Raw genomic sequence first — 26,534 nt, forward strand, 5'->3', positions numbered from 1 at the left:
TCCCAGAGTGTGGTGACCAGAAACATACACAGTAGTCAAACCAATGTTCTGTAAAGTTGTCACGTAACTTCCTTGTTCTTATACTTCATGCCCTGACTAATAAGGTCCATGTAGACTATACCAACTGCACAACACTCAGTCAAGTTGGTCAGACAGGAGTTCACTAACCAAAATATGTTGACAAGTAGAGATAAATACCATGCTTTTCCAGATATATGTTAATCATACCCTTTTGAGGAAAACCGATATGTCACCAAAGACTCTGTCAAATATCTACAGATGAACCATGGACAGCCTTCTAACTGGTTGCATCACTAGCTGGTATGGAGAGGCCACTGCACAGGATCAGAAAAAGCTGCAGAAAGTTGGAAATTTAGCCAGCGCCATCATAGGCACTGGCCTCCACGTTTTTGAGGACATCTTCAAAAGGCAATGCCTCAAAAAGGTGGCATCCTCCATTACCTGGGACATGCCCTCTTATTGTTACCATCAAGGGGGAACTACAGGAGGCTGAAGACAGACACTCGAGGTCTCAGGAACAGTTTCTTCCCCATCCGATTTCAGAATGGACTATGGACCCTTGTACACTTTCTCTCTAGTTTTTACTCTCTTTTTGCACTACTTATTTAATTTAAATTGTAAATATAAATACATTTTCAATTGTAATCTATTTAAAAAAAAATATGCATCACAGTGTATTGCTGCCATAAAACGTATTTCCTGACATTTGCCAGTGAAATTAAACACAATGTTGATTGTGATTCCTTAAGATTTTTTCCCCAACACATTATTACAATTTATGTTAGAATTTTGGAATTACCTGCATTATCCATTCTTCCCTTCTGGCACCTCACATGTCATCAGCAAAATTAAAAAATCTCAGTGACAGCCCCATAGATTACTTATCTTGCTTCCCTAGAACACATCTCATGAGGCCATAGAGATTTACTGAACTAGAAACCCATTTAGACAGATATACAGCTTAGTTGTGCATGTAATATTTTGGCAATATTTGAGTAATATTATAAATACATTGTTTGATTAAGCATTCTTTGTTTATATAATGCATTGCGGGTAACATGTAGAACTATGTGAATGGCATGCATCATCACACTACCATGTCATAAGTGTGCACTTCATTAAAGGTTTAAAAAAAACAGTTTACTGTATACCCATCTCTTGGGCTCCCTTGTTTCTCTTTCAATTAATTTTAATGTTTTGGAGTTACAAACATAACAGTGGTGAGGAGCAAGTTTTAAATGAACCTGTTGAAGTGAAGCAACATGTTCAAGTTTTTTTTAAAAAGCGCAGCGAGACACTTGAATTGGAAAAAAAAACAGAAAATGGACAAATTTGCGCGTTCATAACAGATATATGGGCTGATAATAATCAAAGATTTTTTAAGAAGGGCAGAAATGGCTGGCTACATCAGAAAGATAGATGTGTTCAATTGCACAGCAGATAATTGGCTAATATATACTGAGTGAATTGAGCAATATTTTAAAGCAAATGAAAAGTGAGTGCATATAGTTTACCTCAAAGTTTAACAGCTCCAACCAAACCATCCAAAATGAACTTTGCTGATACTGTGAAAGTAACGCAGGAACATTTAGAGCCAAAACCATTGTTAATTGAAGAATACTTTAGGTTTCATAAAGTGGACTCAAAAGGAAGAGGAGTCCATTTCAATGCACATTGCTGAATTGAAGAAGTTGAGCATTATCAGTTCAATGATAGGCTTAATGATGCACAGGGAAATCGTTTAGTTTGTGGAATCTCGTAAGAAAGCTTTCAAAAATGGCTCCTACCTGAAACACACCTCACATTTAAAAGAGCAGGTGAAATCGCTTCATCAATGGAAACAGCAGATAGAGATGCAATTGAGTTGCAGTTAAGAATAAAAGTGAGTGTGAACAAAGTTGCAACATCGAAACAGAAACCAGCCTGGCCAAACAAATTGAGCTACTGTCATAGCAGGGGCTCACGTTAACCAGACCAATAGAGGTTTAAAGGCAAAACTTGCAGAAAATGCAGCAAAGTAGGACACATAAAAGAGCATGTCAGGCAGACAGAAATAAATGAACTGTACAGGGAAGAGAAATCGATGAAATGTCAAATTGCAAGTTCAAAAATGGCATTAAACTGCATCCTTTTGACTACAAATCTGATTATGATGAGTGTGACACAGGACTGGGTAGCCTTCAGATTTATATTGTGAAAAGTAAAATGAGCCTAGCGATACTTACACCAGAAGTGAACAGCAAATTAATTAAAATGATACTGAACAGAAGCCTGTAGATATCCAACTAAGAACCTATAATGGAGAAAAGGGTAACGCTTATGGGAATGACATTAGTAACAATGAAATATAACAACCAACAAGTCACATTGGACTTGTATGTGATGAAAACAGGAGGGGCAGTGTAGTAGGAGCATGATTGTCTGAGACAACTACAACTTGATTGAAGATCCGTCCACTACTTGAATGTCACATCTTCTGCAAGAGTCATCTGAAAGCAAGTTAATGAAAGTACTGGATGATGCTACAGCTGTGTTCAAGAATGGCGCTGAAAATCTCAAACAGCTCAAGGGTAAAATAGTGTTAAATGAAAATGCCACACCCATGTTTTACAAAGTCTGTCCAGTTCCTTATGCCATCTGCGATAAAGCAGCCAGTGAATTAGATCGCATGGGCATTGAAGGAATTCTTTCCATGGTTGTTTGCAACCCATGGGCAATGCCAGTCATTCTAGTAGCCAAGAAAAATGGGTCTGTCAGGATCTGTGGTGATGTTAAAGTCACTATCAACCCAGTACTCTGCCTAAGATAGAGGATATCTTGGCAAACCTTTCTGGAGGGAAACATTTTAGCAAAGTGGACTTAGTTGAAGCCTACCTACAGATGGAGATGAAAGAAGAGTCCAAAGTGTTTCTCACCATAAACATTCACAAAAGGCTTTATTTCTATAACAAGCTTATTTTTGGAGTAGCATCTGTGCTGCTTTCTGAGCAAATGCTGCAAAACTGACCACACACTTAGTGTTACTTGGATTTCATCATTGTTACCAGTAAGGACAACAAGGAACATCTCCAAAATCTTAATACAGTGTTAAAAAGTTTAGAAAACCATAGACTCAGAGCACGATGCAACGAGTATGAATTCTTTAAACCAAGCACGCTTACTGTAGTCACACTATTGACACACAAGGATTACACAAATGTGCTGGGAAAATTCAAACAGTGGTAGATGCTGTAAAGCCAAAGGAAGTCTCACAGTTGCAGTCCATTTTAGGATCTGTCAATTAGTATAACATTCTCCTGCCAAATCTGGCTACTGTGCTCCACCCCTTGAACTTACTGCCACAGATCGGGAACGAATGGCAAAGGACAAAGCAGTGTGAGGTGGCTTTTCAAAAGCTAAAGGAAATGGTGATGTCAGGTACTGTATTCATACATTATGATCCGCATTGTCCAGTGAAGCTTGCCTGTGACACCTTACCTTATGGTAAGATGCAGTCATGTCATGTTATGAGCTATGGAAGTGAATGCCTCATAGCCCTTGCATCCAGTAACCACTGGGGAGAAAAATAACTTACACATTGATAAAGAGACCTTGAGTATGGTTTGTGGGGTGTAAAACATATCAGTACTTGTATGGGAGTGAGTTTACCCTCATTACTAATCATCAACCACTGGTGTCCATTTTCAATCCACAGAAGGGTGTTCCACGAACAGCAGCAGAACGAATGCAGCAATGGGCTCTGTTTCTTGGAGGACTCAATTACAAGACTGAATTCAAGAGGACATCTAATCATGCAAATGTTTATGGGTTCTCCTGTTTACCTTGCTGCTGCTTGTGTCTGGGAGGGGTGGCTCTGGGGTTCTAATGATTTAATTGTCACTCATTGTTTGGGACACTCCTCTGTTTTCGTGGATGTTTGTGAAGGAAAAGAACTTCAGGATTTATATTGTATACATTTCTCTGACATTAAGTGTACTTATTGAAAATGAAAAAACTGAAAAATTTATAAAAGGATCCACCTCTTGACACATTCTCTCTAACACAAATTGTAAGTCTCCATGTTATGACACAACTGATCCAAAGGGAAAGCAGAAGAGCCCCCACATTATCTTATTTCTACATGGCCACACAAAATGGCTGGAATGTGTAGCAGAAATGCGAGTTACCCCATCTTTACCAGCACTGGGATGAACTTGCCCTTGACAGAGAATGCCTTATGTGGAGATTAAGAGTTGTTGTACCATCCAAGCTGAGAGCTAAAGTGTTGGAGGAGCTACATGCCAGTCATCTAGGTGTGGTCAAAATGAACGTGTTGGCTCAAAGCTTTGTCTGGCAGGCTGGGATAGAATAGCAAATCAAACAGCTTGCCATGCACTGTTAAAGGTGCCAACACATCCAGAAGATCCCAAGGGCAGCACCTCTCCATCCCTTGGAACGATCTGCATTGCCCTGGCAGAGGATTCAAGTGGATTTTGCCAGGCCATTCATGGGCACAAATTTCCTGGTAGTTGTGGATGGCCTGAAGTGTTCACAATAGCTCTTTCCAAGGACGTGTTCAGTAGGCAGTATCAATGGACCACAGTTTGGCCATAGGGAGATCCTGGCCAATGAAAGCATTGTGTTTGCACTCCCTAGATTTTTTCCTATGCTTTGAGAGCTGGTCTTAATTATTGATCCTTTTAGTATGCAATGGATTATACTCACATTTAAAAAAAATATACATTTATATGGAGGTGTATATAGTAGTTGTATACTGTGTGTAGTTGTATAATTTTTTTTAAACATACACACACACACGCGAGAGCAATAGGTTACATGCAGGTACTGAGTTGAATTGTAGTCTATATTGATTTAGAGCTTATTGCTAAGCAGGGAGGAGTGTTCTGTATTTAATATATTAGTAATATTGTAAATATATCATTTAATTAAACATTTTGTTGTTTACATAACCTTTGTAGGTTAAATGTAAATCAAGCTACCATGTATCAAGTGTGCACTTCGCTAAAAGTAAAAATGAAGTTCACACGCATTTCTCGGAATTCCCTATTTTTCCTTAGATTAATTTTATGTTTTGGAGTTTCAAAATATGACAGGCCCCTTCCCTTTCCTTTCCAATCCTGATGAATGGTCTTGGACCAAAATATTGATTGTTTATTCATTTCCATTGATTCTGCCTGACCTACGGAATTCCTCCAGAATTTAGTGCGTGTTGCTCTGGATTTCCATCATCTGCAGAATTTTTGTGTTTAAGACATATTAATTGCTTTTTAATGTAATTTCATTGCATCTCTTCCTGAGCCCTCCATCTCTAACATCCTTAGTGAATATAAAAGGCAAATGCTCATTTAAGACTCTACCTGTGTCTTCTGGCTCCAAATACAGAAATACAGTTTAGTGCTTAATGAGTCCAATTGTTTACCATAAATAATCACCCCATTTCTCTTAATATAGGTAGGAAATGACTTGAAATGTTTCTTAATGTTGTTGCCCAGTGCTATTTCATGCCACACTTCCCCTTTCTAAATCCGTACTTGATTTCACTACTGCACTTTCTGTACACTTGAAGGCCTCCCTTTGTTCAGTCTCTACATCTGCTCAATGCTTCACTTCTTTTAATCCAGCCCTCAATGCCTTTTGACACCCAGGATTCCTTAGACATGTTATCATTACCTTTCACTCCTATTGTTTCACATTTGATTGATTATCACTTGCTGGTTAGAAACTTACCAGCAAGTTACTGCCCCAGGCCTAATTTTGCCAGGTCTTGTCCTATGACATTGAAGTAAATCTCCTTCCGACTCAGCACAACCTTTATTACCTCATCCTCATCTCTAAGAGGCTCTCAAACTTAAAGTTCAATCTTTTTACCTGGGTACATTCCAGAATATTATATCCTGTATTCCCCCTTCTAGTAGGACAATCAACATACAAGTTGCCCCTCAAGTCCTCCTGGATGCACTCTTCACATTAAACCAATCCCAGCTGATAATGGAGAAGCTGGAATCCCCAACTTACTACAACTTGTCACTTGTGCACGTCTCTGTGGGTTCTCTACACATCTTCTCCTCTATTTCCCACTGAATGTTAGGAGGCTTGTAATTTACCTTCAGCAAAGAGAATATTTTCCCACATAACCACATTCAGTACGTCAGCCCTTTTGGTGATAAGATTTTTGGGGAGTTAATGGACCTGTGAGAGAATAGTCTTCAGGGAACAGGACTGACATGATTTCTCTGATAGCCAACACAGTGGCTCAATAGGCCAAATGGTGTCGTACCACATCATAAAGAAATGAGAAAATATAAGAATAAAACAAGAGTTATAGAGTAATCCAACATAAAGAGGCCTTTTGGTCAATCATATGCATGTTGACCATCAAGTGTCTGTCTGTACTAATGTCCATTGCCTTTCATGGTTTGTTGATTTATGTGGAGGGTATTTAAATGCTGTGAGAGCCCCAGCCTTCCCCTTCACTGAGGCAGTATGTTCCAGAACATCTCAAAGTTGTCAGAGACAACAAAGCCTGCACTTTTGACACAGTATTTTCCCAACTCTAGCGAGTGGTTACATGCTGCACCAAGTCTAAAAATTTAGTACAAACCTGCTGAGTTCATCCAGCTTGTTTGTACGTGTTGATTTGACCACAGCATCTGCAGTATACTTTGTGTTTACTAAAAATTCAGTGCTGGTTACACTTCCTTCCTCCAGTCTGACCATTAATGATTGGATCAAATTATATGATATGGGTAGAATAGCAGAAAAGAGCATAAATGACTATAAAATATTATACAGCCTCCCTCTGTAGATGGTCTCACCAACCTTTAGGCTCTAAAAATACCCATTTATTTTCAAAAAGACCATTACAAATGGAAGTAGTTAACAAAGATGTAAGCTTAATGAATTTATATGTGTTCACAGTCAAGTGTTTGGCGCACTTGTATACCAACAGCCTTGAGTTAGTCAAAAAGCAGAATATAAAGCCTGGATATTATAACCTTTCAATAATCAAGTCTACATCTCATAAGACTTACCATTATTCAATGTGTTCACACAACCCCAAATTGTATTTTGTAATCTAGGTGTTAGCTCTTCTTTTTGCAAAGATGTCAACATAGTATCTCTGGTGAGAGTGTCCAGGACAGATGTCACCATCTTCAATTTGTCTCTGTTTTCCTGCTGAGCAAGCCGCTTGAGGAAATAAAGGCTTTTTGCCATGAACTTCCAACGCATCAACTTATCCACAATAACCTAGTTAATGGAAAGTAAAATCCTTATCAATATATGATTATATAACATAGCTACACAGCCATAGAATAAGCATTTATAACATTGCTGATTTAATGTGGTTGTAATATTTTCTTGTAATGTTTAAGACCACAACTATTAAACACAATAGTTTGGGCTAACTATTGCTAGAAGTTCTCACTGAATATAAAGTTTATAATAAAACAACAGTTACAAAACATCACTTCTTTTATGGCTAGTAAATTGAATAAGTTGCAAGCACTTTTCATCTCTATCTAAGAGCACATGTTTAATAGCTTCAAATTACTTGGATAAGTGATGGATTAGGGTATAGAATTGTTACTTTTCTTGTAATTTAACTTTCTTATATTTGTTTGTATTTTCATATAATCACCTATGTACATGTAATTGTTTAGCAAATTTTCCAGCAATTATAATACAGCTGCCTGTGTTTTATTTTCTGGAAGCTTTTTAGTTTTCTGTAGCAGGTGTTAGGCCACTTGGATCTGGCTTTTTTATAGGTTAGTTGTTATCACTGGAATTTTTGTTATCTCTAGTCTGAGCATGGGATGATCATGACAACTTTTACCTTAGTCTTTTTTGTTTGTTCTTTGTTCTTGTAACACTTAATAAAATTGCTTAGTAATAAGTTTTATGCCTCACTCTTGACTTCTGAAGAACCTCTGGATCACAAAAACACCAAAGTGATGGGAGGAACACCAGTGCTGCCATTCAGATGGCTTTCCAGTATTCAATTGGATTTTTTTCTCCAAAGCAGCTTACCTACGGACTTTATCACAATCGTCATCTAAACATGAAGTAAGACCTCATCAAATTCAAAAAGTAGGTGGCAGAAATTGAAAACAACAACGGAATTGAGAAAGGGCCTTTGACCTGAAGTATTAATTTTGTTTCCTGCAAATGCTGCCTAACCAGCCATGTGATCTTTGTTCGTCATGCAACAAAGGCTCCACGTAGAAGAAAAGTAAAAATAAGTGGAAGTTTTCACCAAGCAACTGAGGAAAGTCAATGGTTGTCACAAGGAGAATCATCCAATAGTCAGTTTCATATGCATACCAACTAAGATCGGTGTGCTTGTATAAAGTCAGTTGTCAGAGCCCAAGGACAGTAACCTTGTGGAACCTCAAACAAATCATATTCAGTTATTATTAATTAATTTTGCTTTTTCATACCATCAGTAGATTGTTTCCTGATGATTTAACTATTTTCAGCTCTAATCAGAACACTCCACATAAATGCCAAGAATGACCACTAGGGTCCTGACGAAGGGTCTTAGCCCGAAACGTCGACAGTGCTTCTCCTTATAGATGCTGCCTGGCCTGCTATGTTCCATGAACATACAAATCAGTTCACATCAAATGTTGTTACGCTCCTGAACATATTTAAATTTTATTTCAATATTTTCCTTCGATGTATAGTGCAGACAAAATGTCAGCTTTGATTATAACAAGCCAGCCCAGAGACATGTGCCACATAGGCAGTCCATGCCTACATGCAGTATTAATGGCTAGCAGATTTTCTGTCAGGACCAGTATGGAACTTTTATAGTTTGATATGTTTCCCATTGAACTCAGTAATAATAGAGTAAAGCTGTTGGCAACAAGATTTCTGTGTTTTTTACAACCAAAAGGAACAATTTTGTTCTCCCTAGCCCACAAAAAATCCCTAGAAAAATGTTCCTACCCTTTTTCTTTTTGATGTATAAAATCTACTTGTTGATGAAATTTTACTTTGTGGCACAATCAATAGTTTCTCTTTTGTTTTCCAGTACCACAGTAATAGCTTTTGGCTTGTCTTATTGTGTGCACCACACTGTAGGTCAAATATTGGGGAAATGCTACCTTTGTGAACAAATAGCCTGCAATTGAACTTGTCATTGCTACAAAATAAAGATTTAAAATGTCTGCACACTGGAATATTATATTATTGCTACTTACCATGACTTGCGAAGTCAGAGTGTCAGTCAGCATGCTCTCCACCTGGGACATTCTGTCCCCTATGTTTTGCATTATCTCCCTCACAGTGATTTCAGGGAGCTCAGAGTGTTTCAGAAGTATTTCAGTTTGCTGGAAGAATTTACTCATCTGAGAGATAAAAAAAAAAGAGAAAAACAAATCCTTAATTTATCTGCTTGAAGCAGAAGAGATCCAGTGCTGAATATACATCTAGCAGCCCAGGTAATGTAAATTAAAGTGTTCTCAGGTGTCTGTATTCTTATGTGGTGCTGGACAAAACCTTATAGAGCGAAAGGCTTCACCAGAAAGTGTATTATTAGATGAAGTGATAACTTGCAATTTGAATTAATCCAAAAATAGTTTTGGAGAACTTAACCTCTGGTGTGCATTACGATGTAGAAAAATACACAAAACCCACAAAGTACAACATATAGAAAGGTGCTGCATAACCAGGAGGCTATCCCCACTCATGGGGAAAGCTTTGGGAGTAAACTCCAAGGAAAAATCTGGAGTTGGAGTCCCTAAGCAGTCCTACGTGGAGTTCAATGCTGACTGTCAACTCCCGCGACGCTGCGGATACCAAACTGTATCAGTCTCTGCCGTTCCTTTGGATTCATCAGCTGTGTCGAGAGGGGGAGCCTGCTGTATGGGCAACAGCTTGCTCTCCATATCGTACTGCCCTGGCTTGTGTATCACGTAGACTGCTGGGACGTACCATCCATGGATGATCCTGACTAACAGAGGGCCTCATACTGAGATACAATGCGATATACTGTACATATGGGGAAAGAGTAAAAGAACTTGGGGTTAATTCATGATGTCTGCACTATTGTTTTGTGATGCTTCTTCAAAGCTCTGCAGAGCTGTCCTCAGCTTCTGTCTGGGTGGAGCTTGCATGATTCCCTTGTATCTACAGCCTGCATTTCCACAGCCTGCTCCTGTTTCTTCCCACATACAAAAGATATTATGACAAGTTAATTGAGCACTGTAAATTACTCCTGGTATGGATAAGTGCAACAGATTGACACAGATTAGGGGATGATTAGATGATACTAGTTTATTGTTATATACAACAGAGTGAAATCCCCTTTACATCTGCTTCCTCTCATCTTAAATCTACAGTATGCAGTCTTGACTTTAATATGACCACCATGGGTTTAATGTCCATCAGCTACACAAATTGGATTGTCAAAAATGACAAAGTACATCCGCACACAAGCTGCTGACCTATTATGATAAATGAGTTTGCCGTGTTGCTGTGATTTACACATGGATTCCTTTTTGTTTGAGAGTCTCTAGGTGGCGCCTGATTGAGTGAGTTGAGTTGAAGCTTGCTCCTAAACTTTTCAATCTTTTACCACTCTTCTATCACTTACGTATACTAAAGCATATAACTTTCTTATATGCTTAAAATCTGATCTTTACTTAGAGAAAATGAGTACCAGAGGTCAAAAGAAACTAGCTGAAAGCAGTGGAGAGGGCGAGCTTACCCTGGATGCAATATTGAAATTACTGGATGAAAAAAAAAATCGACCAAAAAAATCTGAAACTGGAAATGAAAATTTTGAAATTACTGAATGAGAAAATCGAGCAGAGATTCGAAATTGGAAGAAAAAATCGACGCCGTGGATTTGACGTTAAGGATGATTAATAATGCAATGGAAACATTTAAACGGGAGACCAAGCAGTTACAGGGACGTGCTTTTGAACTTGAGGAAGCTGACAAGAAGATGGAAGGCAGAGTTGAGACACTGGAAAGGAAACTGTATTCGGCTATTTAAACATTGGAGCAACAGAAAATTAAGATGAATTATCTGTAAGGTTGAAGTCGCAGACAAAATATTAGAATAATTGGCCTGCCTGAAGATACTGAAAAAGGAGAAGATCACACTGAATTTTTCTCTCAATTTTCAAGCAAGGTGTTTGGCTCATAAATGTTTCCAAAGTCACCGATTCTGGATTGCACACTTAGGGTCCAGAGAACGAGGTGGGCATCGGGTTCCAAACCAAGGCATTTCATTTTATGACTTCATTATGTACATATTAAGGAACAGTTAATTCGACTTGCCCATCAGAAAAGAATTATGGTATATGGAAATCATAAATTTTGAATGGCAGAAGATTATAGTCCCAGAGTAATGCATCAGAGATCGGCATTTAAATCGGTGATCAGTGATTTGTATCATGCTAAATTCAGGTGTGCGTTATTATATCCGGCTCGCCTCAGAATAATCTTATCTGATGGCTCCCTCAAATGGTTTCCTTCAGTCGAAAAGTCTCAAAAATTTTTCGAGGATCTAAGTGCAAGTTCGATGTTTCGATATGGTGTAACGGTTATGTGGATTTAAAATTGTCTTTGACAGAAAATGACAGTTTTCCATAGTTTAATGACAGATTTTATTTGCCTAGTGAATAAAGTTGACAGTCTGTTACAGTCTAATGGTTTCAATGATTAAAAACTGCCTTTGATAGTTTAAACTAAAATGGTAATTTGGGGCAGTCTACAGTTTAATGGTAGATCTTATATGATTCTTTTTTACTTATGTTCTGGCAAAATGTGTTTTCTGTTTCAAATTATGAGTATTTGCCATATTTTTAAGATAATTTTTTTGTCTCTTAAAATGGCTTTCTGAAATATTTTTTAAAAAGTTTAAAATGGCCGAGTGTCTGTTGCGCACTTGGTTTTACTTTGTTTAGTCTATTTGTGACTGGTGTAAATTTAAAACATGGCAGTCCCCTACAGATTAAAGATTAACTTTGGTTGTTATCATGTTTTAACATACACTTGGTTTAAGTTTTTAAAAAAATTTATAAATCTGGACTTTTGTTTGAAATTTTTTTTTCCTCTCCTAGCTTTAGTAAAAGGTAATTTGGTTTTGAATTAAGAGCATTTGTTATATCTCTATGATAAAACCGTTCTTTATTGATTTTTTCTGCCTTGCGACTATTTAAAATAACTGTTTGTTTTGAGTTCTAATGGACTGATTGTCCTTTTTTGAATTTGTGAAACAAATAATCTATTAACACTTTTTCCTTCTTTTCTTTGAAACTGGCTTTTCATGATTTAAAAAAAATCACTTAGTAAAACGGTGGAAGCTCAAAATGTGAGTGGTATGAATCCTTTTTAAAAAATTTTGGAACTTTGTCACTAGAGAGATGGGGGTAGAATCTGGGGTAGTTTGCTTTCTAACTGTCTATTGGTTATTTTTGGGGTTTTGTTGGGTGGGGGAGGGGTGTTTTCTCTCTTCCTTCTGTTTTTTCTGGGCTGGATTGAAACTACAAACATGTCTGACTGTCGTGACTTCCAGTTCCTCTTTTGACTTGTTCTCCTTTTTTTGGGAACATGACTTCCCTGCAGTAGGATTAACCCTTTATACATTATATGATTTACTTATTGAAAATGGATAAGATTATTAATTTTGTTTCATGGAATACTAATGGTTTGAACCATCTGATTAAACAGAAAAATTTTAAAGAAGTATTTAATAGACTGAAAGCTCAAATTATTTTAGCACAGGAGACTCATCTGAGGAAAGAGGACAATCAACTTTTTTTTTTTTAGGGGCATGCAGTTTCATTCTAATTCATCCACAAAGGTGAAAGGTGTTCCTATATTTATTGGTTCTTCGATTCCATTCGTTCATTATGAGACAATTTCAGACCCAACTGGTAGATTTTTGTTGATCACTGGTTTGCTTTATAATCAAAAAGTTGTTATGGTTAATATTTATGCTTCAAATGTCGATTATCCTGAATTTTTAAAGAAATTATTTGCATTATTCCCTAATTTAAATGAATATAAGTTGATAATGGGTGGGGATTTTAATTGCTATTTGAATCCTTTGATGGATAGGTCTACAGTTAAACAAATCCTACCAAATAAATCTGCATTTTTTATTAATTCTTTTTCAGTGGACTCTGGAATATCGGACATTTGGCAGCTTCTACACCCTAATCATAAAGAGTTTTCTTTTTTCTCTCATGTATATCATAATTATTCTAGAATTGATTACATTTTTATTGATTCCCGATTAGTACCATCTGTCATTGTTTGTGATTATGAATCAATTTCTATTTCTGATCATGCACCTCTGAAATTATCAATTAAATTAGCCGATGTAAGTTTTAGAACTAGACACTGGCGGTTCAACTCAACCTTACTTCAAGACTTAAAAGTTTGTTAGTTCCATTAAAGAACAGATCACTTTTTTTTCTTTTCAACTACGGTACTGAAGGAAATTCCAGTGGGATATTATGGGAAACTTTTAAAGCATTTATTCGTGAACAAATTATTTCATACTCTTCTGGATTAAAAAAGCGAGCCAATAATGAAGTGTGTACATTGGTTGATAAGATTAAAGAAATTGTTAAAGAATATTCAGTTACTCCCAATTTGGAGCTTTATAAAAAGAGAGTTGAACTTCAGATGCATCATATTTTTTTTATTAACATCTCCCATTGAAAACCAGTTACTTAAAACTAAATCTCAATTTTATGTACATGGTGATATCAGGGAAATTATTGGCCACTCAATTGAAAACTGTTTTGGTTAAACACCAGATTATTAAAGTTTGTAAACAGGATGGCAATTTTACAGTTGGCCATGATGAGATTAATAAATCCTTTCAAGAATTCTACACCTCTTTATATCAATCAGAATTCTTAGGGAAGTTGAATATCCCCAAACTATCATCTGATGAATGTTTACTATTAGATACACCGATTACGGAGGAAGAAATACAGAAAGCAATTTCTTTAATGAACTCCGGTAAAGCCCTTGGTATGGATGGATTTACAGTAGAATTTTTTTGAATGTTTTTCCGATTTACTCTCTCCTTGGTTAAGTAGAACTTTTAAAGATGCCTTACTGATAGGTAAACTACCACAATCCTTTTATGAAGCATCCATTTCCTTAATTCTTAAAAAAGATAAAGACCCTATGGCATGTGCTTCATATATACCAATATCTTTGTTGGATGCAGATTTTAAAATTCTCTTTATAATAATGGCAATTAGATTGGAAAACATGTTGCCCAAAATTGTTTCAGAAGATCAGACAGGATTTATAAAAAATTGTTACTCGTACTTTAATGTTAGGAGATTATTGAATACTATATATACTTCACCTAAAACTCCAAAATGTATTATTTTCATTGGATGTTGAGAAGGCATTTGACAGAATTGAATGGAAATATTTGTTTCATAGAGTTGAGAAATTTAATTTTAGTCCAAAGTTTATATCTTGGATTCAATTGATATATCACACTCCTTAGGTCTCTGTAGTTACAAATAGTCAGATAGTCCCTTTTTCAGGCTTTATAGTGGTACGAGGCAGGGCTGCCCTTTAAGTCCTTTACTATTTGACATTGCTTTAGAACCCCCAGTGATTGCTTTTCAAGATTCACCAATATATTTGGCATTAAGTGGGGCAATGAAACACATAAGGTATCATTATATGCAGATGACTTGTTATTATATATTTCTAATCCAGAGAAATCCCTCCCTTCAGTAATATCATTACTTGCTCAACTTACTAGCTTTTCAGGTTATGAATTAAATTTTGATAAAAGTGAGTTATTCCCATTAAACACACAAACTTTAATTTACAGAAGCTTTCCATTTAGATTGGCTACAGATTACTTTATGTATTTAGGGGTTAAAATTACTAAGAAACATCAAGACCTATTTAAGGCTAATTTCTTACCTTTAATTGATATTAAACAATTATTAACTAAATGGTCTCCAGTGTCCTTATCATTAGTTGGCCAAATCAATGCTATTAAGATGACAGTTTTACCTAAGTTTCTTTACTTATTTCAGGTAGTACCAATTTTTATTCCTAAATCTTTTTTTCATATTATTGATTCCAAAATTTCTACATATATATGGCAGGGTAAAAATCCAAGGTTGAGTAAGAAATATTTACAGAAATCCAAAAAGGATGGTGGTTTGGTGATGCTGAACTTTAAATTTTATTATTGGGCAATTAATATCTGAAATTTAACCTTTTGGACCCAAGAGTTAGTTAAAACCCAAAGTCCAAGGTGGTTGAATCTTGAACATGAGTCTGTGCAAGGATTTTCATTGGCATCTATTTTAGGGGCTTTGCTCCCCTTTGTATTTACTAAATTGAACAAATTACTAACCCAATAATTAAATATACAATATGAATATGGTTTCAGTTTTGTAAATTTTTTGATTTGAATAAATTTACCCTTTCTAGCCCTATTTTATTTAATTTTTTTTCAACCATCCAGAATTGATCAAGCCTTTCATCTTTGGAAAATGAAAGTAATAAACTGTTTTATGTCTTTTGAACAGTTATCTAATAAATACAATTTGCCTAGATTGAACTTTTTTAGATATCTACAGATAAGAAATTTTTTTGAATGTTATTTTGCCTACCTTTCCGATGATATATCAAGCTGAAATTACAGAAAAAAATTTAAAGTTTAAATCCCTTACAAAAGAGTGCAATAGCAACTATCTACGATTTGATCATGAAAATCTCTTCAGGTATATCTGATAAAACAAAGAATGAATGGGAACGAGAACTTTAAGTATATCCATAGAAGAATGGGAAAAGATTCTTAATTAGTTAATACTTCTTCAATGTGTGCTAGACATACTTTAATACAATTTAAAGTGGTTCATAGAATATACATGTCAAAAGACAAACTAGCCCGTTTTTATTCCCATATAAATCCTATGTGTGACAGATGTAACTCTGTGGTTGCTTTTTAACCCATATGTTTTGGTCTTGCCTTTTGAAAAAATATTGGAAAGACATCTTTGATATTGTTTCAGCAGTTTTCTATATTGATTTACAACTCCATCCTATTACTGCAATTTTTGGATTACCAATGACTGATTCTAGTTATTTATCATCTTCAGCCTGCCATTTGATAGCATTTGTTATGCTGATGGCCAGAAGATACATTTTATTTAAATGGAAAGATTTTGATCTCCCTACTGCACTTAAATGATTCTCTCAAACTACAGCTTGTTTAAACCTAGAAAAAATTAGGAGTGGCACGGTTAATTCCTCAATTAAGTTCGAGGAAACTTGGGAGTCTTTTATTTAATATTTCCAATACATATGACTAAAGTTGATTTTTTTGTTCTTTTTTTAATCCTTTTTCCTAATACAACTGTTTATGGAAGGAGGAACGGAGTCAAGGACAGAATAATTATAATTAACAAATTATGGCAGCCCAGTTTTCCTTTCCTTTTTTTGTTTTGTTTTCTGTTTAGTTTAGGGGATTTTTGTTTTTTTTTCTTCTGAACAAATCTTTTGAACTTTTTCCTGCTTCAATTATCAAGAGATCGGGTGGACATCTCTGGATATATTAGGAACTTATGTTTGTATGTGTTACAGCTATTATTGTAATCCTGTTCTCTTGATATTGTTATTATTGATATGCTCATTTAATTGATTACAATGTAATAAAAAGATTTGAGAAGAAAGAGAATTGTGTACACCTTTTCTGTATGCTCCCGTTTCTCTGAGTTCATCTTGGGAAAGCGGACAAATTTTTAATGACTGAAATGTTAACCTTTGCTAAAATGGAAGGAGATGTGTCCAACTGCACGTCTATTCTTCATCCATGATAACTGTGCATCAGCAGTTGTATGAGCAAGGTGAATCTTCAAAATAATTAAGTAGCCTGATCTCATAAGGTCAATCACCACTCCTACTATTACTGCATTACAAAACTGCCTCTACACGACCAAGTATTACCTGTTGTATGGCATATTGCAAATAATCTTGTTCATCCCTTTCAATTTCTTCCAAGGTATAAAGGCAATTGGACTCTTCCCTGTCAGCTGTATCTGGCAACACTGACTGATGTTTCTTCAGCAGTTCTTTCAATTCCTTTCAATAAGAACAGTTTTAATCAGTTATTACAGTTTCTAGATGCATCTATAAAGAATTGAAAACCTGTCCATCAAAAAAGTTCCTAGACTTTTTTTTAAAGTTAGAATATATTTCTTATAATATTGATGAATCAATTATGTGGAAAATGATGTTCACCTCCATTTTACACATTTCCATCCACTGCACTTTCACCTAGAAGTTTCTTGCTAGACTATGCAATAACCACCCTAAAGCTGGTCATTATAAAGCACACAGAAGGTTGGCCCACTTTTCTATACAGATTTTGTCTCTGGCTGCCTAGAAGATATTATGGAATTCTCAGTTGGGAACTGCAGAAGCAACTCATTTCCTACTGTTCAAAAAGATATTGCCAGACTCTATGAGTTAGAATTAAACTTTAATTTACTAGAATCAAACTTCAAATGAAACCACTGTAAGTAGCATTCAAAATATTAGTCTAAATTTTTTTCTCAAAATTAAGTGTGAATACTTAAATATTTAATCATTTTTTCTCTGCTACCAATTCTCAAAGGCAAGAAACACAAGGATAAAGCTCAGGAACAAACAGTGATCACTTTTATAAAGGCATACAGCATGCCAACACGTTCTTCAGCCTAATGAGCCCATGCCAACTCATTACACTCATGCGACTAATTAACCTACTAACCTATATGCCTTGGAATGCAGAAGGAAACTAGAGTGCCCAGAGGAAATCCACACAACTGTGAGAAAAACATACAAACTCCTTACAGACAGCTGCAGAATTGAACCTGGGTCACTGGCGCTGCAATCGTGTTATGCTAATTGCTATGCTACTGTGGTCCACTTTGCCGGAGGTATGCAATATTCCTCAGGGTGTTTAGCAGAAAGTAGAGAAGTAGACGTGTACACAAATCGCAGAGATGTTAAAGCAATGGGGGATTTCAACATCCCCAATATTAATTTGAATTGTTTTAATGTGAAAGGTGGGACTTTTAATGGGCATCCAGGAGAGATTTTGTAAGCCAAATCACAGATAATCTGAGTAAGTAATGTGCAGTGATGAACTTAGTTTTAGGAAATGTAGGGAGCAAGTGGTGGGAGTTTTGGAAATAGTGACCTAACTCCGAGATTCAAGTTGGACATTCACAATGTATAAATGGGTTCTAGGAGTTTTGGAGAATAGAAGATCCTTAGGGTACAAGTCCAAGAGCTTCTAAAGTGGATGTGAGATCACCAGAGTCGATAAGGTCGGTGATGATGCAAGAGACAACGGCTTGGTGCTCCTTCGTGGGAGTCCTGTTCAAGGCATAAGCAAGAGGAGGTGTCTGAGTGTTGCTGTCTGGCCTCAGCAAGGTAGAAGTCAGTCCACCAGACTGCTACAGCACACCGCCCCTCCCCCATCATCTGCAGATTTGATGGTGAGGTTAGGATTGGGATTAGTGTAGAGAAGTCAAGTCAACTTTTATTGTCATTTTGACCATAACTGCTGGTACAGTGCATAGTAAAAATGAGACAACGTTTTTCAGGACCATGGTGTTACATGACACAGTACAAAAAACTGGACTGAACCACATAATAATAAAAAACAACAATAACAACACAGAGAAAGCTACACTAGACTACAGACCTACACTGGACTGCATAAAGTGCAGAAGAGTGGAGAGCAGCCTGTTCAGAGGGAGTGAGGTTAAAATTGGAGAGAGGAGTGTTAAAGTCAAGTAAGATGATGTCTCATTAGCAGTTAGCAATTAGATAAAATGATCCAGAGCAGGGTGTCCAGGAAGAGGAGGAGGGTTGAATACGAGAGAAAGGGTCATTGGTGTGGGCTGGAGAGTCTTTGCCAAACAAGTAAACATGGAGACGGAGGCAGCGAAAGAAGAGCTTGGTGTCATGCGGGTGGACAAAGGTGAGGCCCTTACTGAGGTCAGAATGTTCTGCCTCAGAGAGGGGAAGGTCGGGGAATCAGGCAATAAAACTCTGATCATTTGCTGAATGTCTGGAAACCCTGATGGTTTAGCATTTGAGCAAACATGAGGAAATCTGCAGATGCTGGAAATTCAAACAACAACACACAAAATGCTGGTGGAACACAGCAGGCCAAGCAGCATCTATAAGGAGAAGTAATAGCCATAATATGTATGGCCGTAATAGCCAGTTTGGGTCCTGATGAAGGGTCTCGGCCCGAAACGTCGACAGTGTCCTGACGAGGGGTCTCAGCCCGAAACATCGCCAGTGCTTGTCCTTATAGATGCTGCCTGGCCTGCTGTGTTCCACCAGCATTTTGTGTGTGTGGTTTAGCATTTGGTTCACTGGGTAACATTCTCCCTCGAGCCTTAGCAGAGTCACAGTTCCTACTCTCGAAACTAACTGTAAACCTGGTACATCCGCTACCTGGACTCACCATAAACCTGGTTCACACACAGTATTCCCAAGTCTTACTGAACTCACCGGAGGGTGCTATTACAATGGAACATTAAAAAAAAATTAATTACAAGTGTGTTGGATCATCCAATGGTCTGGAAAAATTTGCCAGTCTGACACAGAAGTCCTGAGTATAGCAGAGTACAGTGCTGGCTGCCAAAGTACAGGAAGAAAAACACTGCCCTGGAGAAGGTGTAGACAAGATGCACCAGGATGTTTTCTGAAATGTAGCATTTTGATTGAGGAGAGACTGTACAGGCTGGAGATAGGGTAGATCATGGGAATATTTTCCTCATGGAAGAGCATCTAATGCTAGAGGGAACAGATTGAGAATGTAAGTTATAGTTTAGAGGAAATCCGAAGATTTTTTAAAATTAGAACCTGGGACACACTGCCTGAATGAAGATTAGTGCCAGGTACTCTCACACTTCAAAAGTATCTAGATGAGTACTTGAATGATCAAGGTATAGAAGGTTATTGAGCAAGATGGTAAATGGATCAGGATAGAGGGGCACCTGATGGTTGGAATAGAAACAGTGGGCCAAAAGGTCTGCATCTGTTCTGTATGATGCCATGATATTTTTCCTGCAACCTTAAATGACCATCAGATTTGACCAGCCAAAAGTAATCATTATTTAATATAGAGCAGCTGGGAGGAAAGCTCTTCTGTTAACAGGTTATTGTCTATATACATATACAACACTAAACTATTACATTAATACCAATGGTATTTGGTATTTGTTAAAGAAAGCAGAAAAGACTGCATGAACATTACCTTCTCTTTCATGGAAAGAAAATCCCTGTAGACACTCTCATCAATTTTCTCTCTTAAATACAAATTATTCAGTTCCATTCTTAATAACTGAAGAAATATCTAAAGAAAAGAAATTGATGATTTCAGAACCCCAGAGTAGTTAAAAATGACATATGCAGTATAATGTAGCAGTCTAAGATGCCCACGTGCATCAAGCAGAATTCAATTATGCCAGTGCCCAAGAAGAACATGGTAACCTACCTCAATGACTACCATCCAGTTGCACTTACATCAACTGTGATGATGTGCATTGACAAGTTGGTGATGAAACATACAGAGTTCTGCCTTAGGGGCAACATGTAACTGCTTCAATTTGCTGACCATCGCAACAAGTCAACAGCAAATGCAATTTCATTGGCTCATCACTCACGCTTGGAACGTCTGGAAAGTGAAGATGCATATACCAGAATGCTCTTCATTTCTACAGCTCAGTACTTAATACTAACATCCCTTCAAAACTAATCAATAAGCTCTAAGACCTTGGCCTCAATACTTCCTTGTCATCTGGATCCTTGATTTCCTCACTTGCAGACCTCAGTTGGTTTGGATTTACAATTATCTCCTCCACAATCTCCATCACCACAGACGCACCATGAGGCTGTGTGACTGTGTGACTTAGGCACAGCTCCAATGCTATATTTAAGTTTGCTGACATCACTACTGATCAAGAGTGGGGATGAATCCGCATAAGGGGGAGATTGAAAATCAGACCGAATGGTGGCACAACAATAACCCCTCACTCACTGTCAGCAAAACCAAAAGTGCTGATTTTTGAATACAGGAGGAGGAAACTGGAGATCCATGAGCCAGTCCTCATCAGGATATCCGAGGTAGTGAGGGTCAGCAACTTTAAATTCCTTAGCATTGATCATTTCCGAGGGCCTGTCCTGGGTCCAGCACATTAGTGCCCTTGCAAAGAAGGGACAGTAGCACCTCTACGTTCTAAAATGTTTGCAAAGATTTGGCATGTCATTTAAAACATTGACAAACTTATATATACTGACTGTTTGCATCAGTCTGGTATGGAAACACCAATGCCTTTGAGTGGACAAGCCTACAAAAAGTAATGGTACAGTCTAGACCATCACGGACAAAGCCCTTCCCACCACTGAACACATCCACAAGGAGCACTGTGACAGGACAGCAGTGTCCATCATTGAGGCCATGCTCCCTTCTAGATGCTGCCATCAGGCAGATGATACAGGAGCCTCAGGACTCACAGCACCAGTTTCAGTAACAGTTATTGCCCCTCAACCATCAGGCTCTTGGACCAGAGATAACTTCATTCAACCTTAATTAACCCAACAATAAACTGTTATCACAATGTTTTTTAAAATTTTTAAAATTTAATTTTAATCTATAATTTTTATACATTCATAAGTACACATTGAGATAATATAAAAAGTAATAAGGCACTTAAATAGGTAATTATGTGCAGTTGTAATTCCACCCTATTAGACTAAGCAATGACAATAATTGTTAAGAAAAATAGTAATAATAGTGGATTAATAATAATTTCCATGTGTCTCTTGAGAACCATTACTTCTGGTCCAAAATATTATATATAACCCTATATAACTACCATTGTAGGATTTTAGATCCTAACTTGTTCATGTTTGCTCCTACCCCCAAACACAATTATCCAATCCCTATGTACTTATTTACTTAATTTTTCCATATGTTTCCCCTTCCCCAAATCTTTTCCTTTACTAGTGTTAATTCCCTATTTTCAAATAAAAACAGTAAACAATCGAACCAAGGGTGCTTACATTAGCAATATTACTGTGTTGATGAGAAAAGCAGTGTAAATCATCAGGAGAGTCCTCCAAAGTCTGCTCGCTTTGGGGTTATAAATTCAATCCATTTATTCCAAATTTGACTAAATTTTTCTTTTTGAATTCTCAAAGAGTAGGTCATCTTTTCCATTTTAAATATTTCCAAAATAATTTCATGCCAGTCTTCTAATGTAGGTGATATTGGATTTAACCACTTTCTGGTGATTGAGTTCTTTACTTGCCGCTAAGAGGACCTGTAGCAACTTTATGTCTTTCTTCTGATCCAAAAACAGTACATGTCCCCAAAAAGAGCATCTCAAAGTTCAGAGGTATCTGGGTCTTAAATATCTGACCTAAAGTTCTATGAATACCTTTCCAATATAAACGTAATTTAGGGCAATCCCAGAAAATATGGAAATGATTTGCCTCCTTGGAGTCACACCTTCTCCAACACGTCACGTTTGTGTCTTTATATTTTTCCTGATATGGGGTCTTAAAGTATCTTATAATATTTTTCCAACAATGTTCTCTCCAAATCAAAGAGTTAGTTGAAGACCACTGAAAGCTGCATATTTTCCCCCAAACCTCCTCTGAAAGTACCAACCTCACTTCTTTCTGCCACTTCTCTTTAATATACAATGTGTTTTCAATTTTAGCATGTAAGAGTACACTGTATAATCGAGAACTTGATTTACTTGGCATTGAACTGTAAGCCAAATTCAGAATTCTAATTCTATTGTTGGTAAATCTGTACATCTACCACTCTGGTTAACATTATGTCGTTTTTGAAGGTACCTAAAAAAGTCATTATGTTCTAGGCCATGTTTGTCCTGTAAGAATTGGAAACTTCGTAATACTCTTTTCTGTGTAAATGAAAGATAGGTTGTAATACCTTTCTTTACCCATAGTTCAAACCTTTTATCTACTCTGTTGGGAAGAAATTCGGTATCATATGCACACCATCTAAAATGTTTTAATATGCTATTAATTCCACATGAATTAGCCACCTTCTGCCATACTTTTAATGTAAGATTTATCCAGCTGTTTTTAGACTTTTCCAATTGGGCTATCAAACCTTTGTCTGCTATTGAGGCCCACAGAGGAAAACTGTCAATCAATCCAAATTCTATTTCCTTCCATCTAGCCTTATATTCCTTATTACACCAGTATAACAGAGGGGTTATTTGTGAAGCATAAAAATAATTTCTCAAGCAAGGAAGTGCCATTCCTCCTCCTTCCTTCCCTAACTGTAAGGTGTTAAATTGAATTCTAGGTTTCTTTCCTTGCCAGATAAAGTGGAAAATCCATTTGTCCCATTCCCTGAATTGATTATCGTCCACCTCTACGGGTAAAGTCCGGAAAAGATAGAGTAACTGAGGGAGAATATTCATTTTTATAGTATTTATTCTTGAATTTAAACTTAAAAAGGGTATAAAGTTCCATCTATGTATATCTGCTTTTATCTTTGAAATTAATGGCCCATAACTTACCTGTGATAACGTTGAAAGATCCTTTGGCAGGGTTATTCCTGAATATTTTAATGATTTAGCTTCCCACTCAAGATCATATGTATCCTGCAGTTTTTTGGATACTGTATAATTTAGGGACATAACCTGTGTTTTCTTTACATTTATTTTATAACCTGATACTTTCCCAAACTCATCCAACAGTGTAAACAATCCTATAAATGATTTTTCTGGTTCACTCAGATAGACTAAAACGTCATCTGCGAATAACGCCACTTTCTGTTCAATCCCTGCCACCTTAACACCTTTTACAATTTTGCTCTGTCTTATTGGGCAAGCGGTTCAATGTATAACGCAAAAAGTGGAGGGAAATTGGGCATCCCTGTCTAGTTCCTCTCTCTAAAATAAAGGAGTCAGAGAGGTCCCCATTTATCTTAATTCAAGCTGTGGGACTGTCATATAAGGTCTGGATTACTTTAATAAAATTTTCTTGAAAGCCAAATTTTCCTAACACTCTATATAGGAATGTCCAACTAACTAAATCAAAAGCTTTCTCAGCGTCTAGCCCCACTATCATTGTCTCTGTCCCACTCTTAGTAACTTGTTCTAGTATGTGTAAAGTTCTCCTTATGTTGTCCTGAGTTTGTCTTTGTTGAATAAATCCAGTCTGGTCTAAGTGGATGAGACCAGGTAAAACCTTTTCCAGTCTGCACGCTAATATAGATGTAAATAATTTGTAATCCACATTAAGAACACTGACTGGCCGGATATTGCCACATTCTAGTTTATCTTTACCCTCTTTAGGAATAACTGAAACAATCGCTTCTCTCCAGGAAGGTGGAATTTCTCCTCTCTGCAATATCCAATTAAAGGTGTTAAGTAGCAATGGGACTAACTGTGACTTCAGCGATTTGTACCACTCTGAGGTAAACCCATCAGAGCCTGGAGACTTTCCGGTCTTTAATCTAGAGATGACCACGTTCAGTTCTTTTACAGTTACTGGTTCTAATAGGCATTTGTTTTGTAAATCTGTGAGCTTGGGTAGATCTAAAGAATTCAGTAAAGTGTCTATATAGGGCTCATTTGAGGCCCGGAGTTGAGAGTACAGTTCTCGATAATATGTTTCAAAACTCTTTTGAATTTTCCTTATTGTGCTCTCCACCAGCTTTGTCTTTGGATTCTTTATTTTGTAAATTGTATTATCTGCTTGTTGTTTACGTAACTTATATGCTAATAATCTAGCTGATTTACCTCCTACTTCATAATTCTTTTGTCTCAAGTAAAGAAAATTTCTTTGAGTTTCCAATGTATAAATATCATCAATTTCACTTTGAAATTTCTTAATTTCCTGTTATAAATTAGAATTAATTTTATTGCTATCTACAACTTGAAGTTGTTTTAATTTTCCTTGAAAGTCTGCTACTTTTTGTGCATTGAATTTTTTCATGTGAGTGGTTATGGAAATAATTTTTCCTCTCAGTACAGCTTTTAATGCATCCTATAAGATCACTGGTGATGTTTCCTCTGTGTCATTAAGGTCTAGGTATTCTTTAATTTCTCCCCTTAATCTCTCCATTACTTCCAGATTATTGAGTATATGTGAATTTAACCTCCATAGTGTTTTCCTCATTGTCCTTTCCAGGATTAGAGACATAGAGACAAATGATCCGACAAATCAATTATTGCAATATTACAGTCTTTTATCCTGAGTCTATCCATGTTAAATACAAAAAAAAGTCTATCCTTGAATAAGCTGAATGAGGGAAAGAGTAATGTGTATAATCTTTACTAGTGGGGGTGTAATTCCCTCTACACATCTATAATTCCCAACTCCTCCATCAATGAATTCACTTTCCTAGTCAAAGGTTTATTTTGAGTGACCATTCTTGAAGAATCTAATGCAGGATTTAACCTAATATTAAAATCCCCTCCACAGATTACTACCCTTTGAGAATTGACCATTAGGTCAAAAATGTGCCTATAGAATGACCATTCACAACCTGGTGGAGCATAAACATTCAGCAATGCTATTTCTGTATCTTCTATTCTTCCAGTAATTTTTACAAATCGTCCATCCTTGTCTTTAGTCTCTGAAATATGTTCATAATTAAGCGCACTTGATATTAAAGTTGCTACCCTCTCTTGTGGCTCAATTTATATGATGAATAAAATACATGTTTAAAACCCATTCTTTTTCATTTTACATGTTCGGATTGGCTCATGTGTATTTCCTAAAGGAAAACTATTTGTGCCCTCTCTTTTTTCAATTTAGACATAATCTTATTTCCCTTAATTGGATTCAAACCCCATTAACATTATAGGAAATTATTTTTAACAGTGCAGTTTTCATTTTTCTCTAATAAAAAAAACTCTCCTTTTCTAACCAAACAGTAAGCAATCCCTTCTCAACAATAAACCAAAACATACAACCACACCCGAGACATTTTTGAACAAATAACATTTGAAAATTTTCCCGACTTCCAACAATGAGGCCCGAGCACCAACCCGCCTCAGGTCAGAGGGAATACTTCTATCTTCACCCTGTGCTAGAGGGCCCTCCACAGTGTGAATAATCATAGAGAATTCTCTCCTTTTTATGTCTTGACCATATTGGTATATTCAAGTTATTCCATCTGGTTTATTTTCAGTTACCAACTTTCATTTTACCTTCAAGTCTGATTTACTCTTTTCAGTCATTTCTCTAAATTAATCTATATTCTCTGTACATTCACGTCTGAATATTTGCAGCTTTTCCTTGTAATTTGACACTCTGGTTCTCATGTGGCGTCCTCCCTGCATTGGCTGCCATAACCTTTGCCGAATCCTCTCCAGTAATGACTCCAGCTGGGTGATAACTTTTATAGGTAGTCCTCGGTCCGCCATGTCCGTCGTTGCCTCTACTACCGTAGCGTAGGTTTTTATCCCTTCTTTGTAAAAGACTCTTAACCGAGCTGG

The 26,534-nt window shown here is 36.7% G+C and overlaps 1 protein-coding gene across 4 annotated transcripts in view; it reads right to left on the reverse strand.

Moving 5' to 3' along the window:
• The window catches only part of LOC132391711 (evC complex member EVC-like), a 72,346-nt gene that overhangs the window by 27,410 nt on the left and 18,402 nt on the right, over positions 1 to 26,534 (reverse strand). For all 4 annotated transcript variants that reach the window (XM_059965265.1, XM_059965264.1, XM_059965266.1 and 1 more), the window contains exons 6-9: positions 20,300 to 20,398; positions 16,984 to 17,118; positions 9,225 to 9,371; positions 7,053 to 7,269 (exon numbers count right to left, since the gene is read on the reverse strand). In XM_059965265.1, coding sequence (XP_059821248.1) covers positions 7,053 to 7,269; positions 9,225 to 9,371; positions 16,984 to 17,118; positions 20,300 to 20,398 — 598 coding nt within the window. The remainder of the gene's footprint in view (positions 1 to 7,052; positions 7,270 to 9,224; positions 9,372 to 16,983; positions 17,119 to 20,299; positions 20,399 to 26,534) is intronic.

This window comes from Hypanus sabinus, chromosome 3 (assembly GCF_030144855.1).
Source record: "Hypanus sabinus isolate sHypSab1 chromosome 3, sHypSab1.hap1, whole genome shotgun sequence".
NCBI classification, from domain to species: Eukaryota; Metazoa; Chordata; class Chondrichthyes; order Myliobatiformes; family Dasyatidae; genus Hypanus; species Hypanus sabinus.